Raw genomic sequence first — 5,064 nt, 5'->3', positions numbered from 1 at the left:
TTGTACTGCAATAATTTTTATTTTTATTTTTATTTTTCTTTTTATTATTTTTATTATTATTATTTTTTACACTTTTCCCTTTTTAATTTTTTTTATTTTTTATACAGATATCAACCATTTTTCATGTAGAAGTAAATGGAAAGTATACAGCGTTTGTACACACGACACATATACATAGCTTTATCAAACAAAGCTGCGCAAAAACGTTTCCAACTAACCCTCAACGTCCAACAAATGAAGTTCTTATTTGACTCAACCATGGTAACTTTTTAATCATAACCTATTAACCATAGTCTACATATACAGTTAAGGATAAAGGTTACAGCCTCTCTCTCTAGTCCTCTGTACAATATCGTCCGTAAACATTTCCGTGACGAGGTTTGATAAACATGTGACGCTATATGTGTCAATGAAATGACACCAAGTCACTGTGAAACTCAATATCACCGTGCTCTATATCTAAAACTTCAATTTGCTACAACGAGAGGGAGGTTTTCATTGTCGTTTTTCAAATTACCGACGTTTGTTTTCCGGGAAAACCATTTCCCAATCGGTCTGTCACTTTCCCGGAATATTATTCAGCACAAAGGGTGTTTCTTACTTTTCTGGTGTGTACGCTCTTTCATCTTTTCTCGTTTATCTACTGTATTATTTATCATATATTTATGTTCATATTTCTCTGGGTTTTCTTTTAAATAGATAGATTAAGTTTAGAGCGGGTGAGATCTGAAACTAGAGGTATGACGAATTGAGAATTGAAAAAGGAAGATCTAATGGAGTTCAAACTAAGATGTGTTTGTTACTGATTTATTAGTTCATCTGTTGAATGTATGTAGTTGTTTCGAAATTGAGGGAAGGAACTGGATTTATTTTTGCTGTTTTGGAGACCAGATTTGAACTGGGTACTGAAATTCCAATTCGTTTTGATTGTGGGTGTTGTTTTGTTTTAGGATTTAGAGATGAAAATGGAAATGGGTATGGAAGGTGTAGTGTGGAATGATGAGGATAAGGCCATGGTTGATTTGGTTTTGGGCACTCGAGCATTTGATTACCTGATGTCGAGCTCTGTTTCGGCCGAATGCTCATTAATGGCTGTGGGTGGTGGTGATGAGAATTTGCAGAATAAGCTTTCAGATCTTGTTGACGGCCCAAACACGGCCAACTATAGTTGGAATTACGCCATTTTCTGGCAGATTTCGCGGTCCAAGTCTGGTGATTTGGTTTTAGGATGGGGAGATGGGTCTTGTAGGGAGGCAAAGGACGGGGAAGAGTCTGAAGTTCCCCGAGTTGTCAATCTCCGGCTGGAGGATGACAAGCAACAGAGGATGAGGAAAAGGGTACTTCAGAAATTGCATACATTGTTTGGGGGTTCAGATGAGGATAGTTATGCCTTTGGATTGGATAGGGTAACAGATATTGAAATGTTCTTCCTTGCTTCCATGTACTTTTCCTTTCCCCGAGGGGAAGGGGGTCCGGGGAAGTGTTTTGGATCAGGGAAGCATATGTGGCTCTCCGAGGCATTGAAGTTTTCATCTGATTACTGTGTCCGATCATTCCTCGCAAAGTCTGCTGGTATCCAAACTATTGTTTTGATCCCAACTGATGCTGGGGTAATTGAATTGGGATCAGTTAGATCAATACCGGAAAGCTTAGAGGTGTTGCAGTCAATAAAATCATGGTTTTCGCCCTTTGCGTCTCTCTTCAGGGCCAAGCCGATGACACTCTTACAGCCGATGACTGAGAAGAAAGATGGGAATTACCATTTCTCCAATTTTGCTTTGGGGGAGAGACTGGATGGAAACCCAAAGATTTTTGGGCAGAATTTGAACTCCAGTTTTTCACAGTTCAAGGAAAAACTAGCTGTTAGGAAAGCAGAGGAGAGGCCATGGGAAGTGCATCCAAATGGGAATAGGATTCCGTTGCCAAACACTAGAAATGGTTTTCATTGTTCAAATTGGACACAGTTCCATGGTATGAAGCAGGGGAGGGCTGCGGAAGTTGTCGGTCCTCGGACTCCAACAAGTAATCTCCAAGGTCTTGTTAATGGTGTTGGGGAAGAATTTCGGCTTAATCAATACCAGCCACAGAAGCAGGTGCAAATGCAAATTGATTTTGGAGGGGCTTCTGCAAGGCCTTCACTGATCTCTCAGCCAGTTATTGTTGAATCTGAGCATTCAGAGGTTGAGGCTCCATGCAAGGACCAGCAGGCAAGTGCAGCTGAGGAAAAGAGGCCTCGGAAAAGGGGCCGAAAGCCAGCTAATGGAAGAGAAGAGCCCCTCAATCATGTTGAGGCAGAGAGGCAGCGGCGTGAGAAGCTGAACCAGCGGTTCTATGCATTACGCGCAGTTGTGCCCAACATCTCAAAAATGGACAAAGCTTCCTTGCTGGGAGATGCCATATCTTACATCACTGAGCTTCAGAAGAAGCTCAGTGACATGGAATCGGAGAGGGAAAATTTCTTGAGCACTTCAAAAGATTCATTGGCTTCGGAAACTAACCCAATTTCAGAAAATCAATACCGAGTTCCAGGCATCGAAATCCAAGCTGCCCATGATGAAGTTACTGTAAGGGTGAGCTGCCCTTTGGATACTCACCCTTTATTGAGAGTCATCCAGACATTCAAAGAGGAGCAGATCACAGTTGTTGAGTCAAATCTTGCCGCGGGGAGTGACATGGTGTATCATACATTCGTGATCAAGTCTCAAGGATCTGAGCAGCTGACGAAGGAAAAATTGGTGGCTGCATTTTCCGGTTCATCCAACTCTTTGTAGTCAATATTTTTGATGGGATAATAAGAAATTGCATTAATATAGTTTGTAGGCATAATATGTAGTGAAGAACCCATTCAAAGGTTTCTGCAGTTGTTTCTATATGCAGAAAGGGATGGTAAAACGAACAGCAACACAAGCTAGAAGTAGAAAATTACTACCTATCAACCATGTAGGGTACAAAATTTTCCGTGGTTTATTTATAGCATACATATTTTGTCATAAACAACTATTCTTGGAAGATGAATCTACTATTGTTTCTTTAGAAGCTAATGTTACTATTTTTCTGCTTGTTGAGTTGTTTCTTTAATCTTGTTTTGTTTATCTTCGCGCTTTCTTCCGAGTTTCTGTGAATGAATAACATATTAGGTTACTTTTTTTCTGATTTTCAAAGGCTGCTGTTCTTCTCTATATGACATTCAGAAGGTTGTTTAAAGTAAATCCTACATATATGTTTTGTTAGGATTTAAGTGGAGTTCCAATGGCCAAATAGTATTGCTCTGTTTTTCGGATTAGATTGTTTTTGCCTAAAGAACCATCTTTTGATGCTCAAATGTCTTGTAAGATATATGAGGATGTAGAAATATCATCAAATAATTATTTGGGTTGGTTTTTCATCCTCTTGTTACTTTTATTCATTGAACTTTATAGAAAAGTTTGTTATTGCTTCATGCTTACCATTATTTTTAAGTTGCACATTTTCTAGGAAAGTTCTTTCAACAACTACACGTTTTTTCTTACTATATATGTATGTATGTATGTATGTGTGTGTAATTATGTATATTTAGTTGTGTTGGTTTTTGCATCTTCTTGTTACTCTTTTTTTTTGGACTGAATCTTGTTAAATTTATTCTTTGGGCTTTATTAGAAAAATTGGTTATTGCTTCTTGGTTGAAGGGTGAGGAAGGAGTTGTTAACCAGAATCAATTCGCTCTTTATTGATGCAATGCTTACCATGCTTTTTATGGTGCACATTTTGTAGGAATTTTCTTTCCATTTGCAAAGGATCTTGTTATCAAGAATGGCTACTACACGTTTTTTCTTACTATATATATATATATATATATATATATATATATGCATGCTGTGATCCTGTGGATGACAATACATATTAAGAGATCGCATGTAAAAGATATGAGATTTGTGGGGGGACAGATTTGTCAATGAAAGCGACTATTAGATATCTCAAAACATGTGACATGTAGGGGACAAATAAAAAATATCAGAATATAAATTCCATGGTGGTGATGTTTAGTTTTACAAGAGAGAAATTAAGAGTGGCACTGATATATAAGAAAAAGAGATAAGAAAAAAAAAAAAAGGTGCAAGGACCCAACTCAATGCAATATGAGGCCTTAAATGAAAGTCAAAAAAATCCAAGTTGTGACCTTTAATATTTAATTTATGCCAAAAAAATCCAAGTTGTGGCCTTTAATATTTAATTTATTACTATAGATCACATTAATAATATATATATATATATATATCATTATTCTATTATTTTAAGATGTAAAATTACTAATTTAATTTTTGTATCAAGTATTTATAATATATATATTTTTTCAATAGATTATATAGTTACTCCATTTATTCTCTCTCTCTGGCTGGGACTCCTAAAAAATGTAACATAGTTGCTCACTTGGTAAGCAAAAAGGCTTTTGAAACCTGTTGTGGTGATTTGGAGTGAAACATTTGGCTTCCGTCGTTGTTAAATGCTCTTCTTTCAAACATATATATATAGTCTTCTCTTTAGTGAAAATATTATATATATATATATAGCTACTCCATTTATTATCTCTTTCTCCCATCCACATTCCATTTTTATAATACATATTAGTAAATAAAAAATCTTGCAAATAAAACAAACACTTTTTAAAATTAGTGAAAAAAAAAAAAAAAAAAAGAAAAAAAAAAAAGGAGGAAAGAGGAAAAGGTAGGGAAAGAAATAGGACCACATGTGTTTCTTTAACGAGATTGCAAAGAATAAAATATACTACTATTATTACTAAAAACGATAACTTTGAATGACCCAAAAAAGAATGACAGAATCTTACAAGAAACCGTGTCAAATGCGCGTGGAAAGAATAGGATTCAATTTTCTTTATTTGTTTATTAAACAGACATCTTTTTCCTTTGTATAAACACATACATTACACATAAATCAAACATCATGTGTTCACATGTACATAGACTCGTAGGTGGTGTACCTATCTTTGATTTGTCACGCTTAGGAAAAGTGTAGTTAAATGCTGAAATTCGTGACCAATTGACACAGACCACAAGTTCATATATATAT

General features: G+C 36.0%; 1 protein-coding gene across 1 annotated transcript; it reads left to right on the top strand.

Annotated features, from left to right (window-relative positions):
• Positions 1-331: 331 nt before the first annotated feature.
• LOC132276796 (transcription factor MTB1-like) lies at positions 332-3,041 on the top strand. The gene is made up of 2 exons (XM_059778405.1): positions 332-608; positions 951-3,041. The coding sequence occupies exon 2, from the start codon at positions 960-962 to the stop codon at positions 2,769-2,771; it is 1,812 nt and encodes a 603-aa protein (XP_059634388.1). The 5' UTR covers positions 332-608; positions 951-959; the 3' UTR covers positions 2,772-3,041.
• Positions 3,042-5,064: the final 2,023 nt, after the last annotated feature.

This window comes from Cornus florida, unplaced genomic scaffold (genome assembly GCF_030987335.1).
Source record: "Cornus florida cultivar Cherokee Brave unplaced genomic scaffold, ASM3098733v1 CherokeeBrave_3.0.0_Hap2_Chr10, whole genome shotgun sequence".
NCBI classification, from domain to species: domain Eukaryota; kingdom Viridiplantae; phylum Streptophyta; class Magnoliopsida; order Cornales; family Cornaceae; genus Cornus; species Cornus florida.
This window is presented reverse-complemented; position numbering and strand designations above follow the sequence as displayed.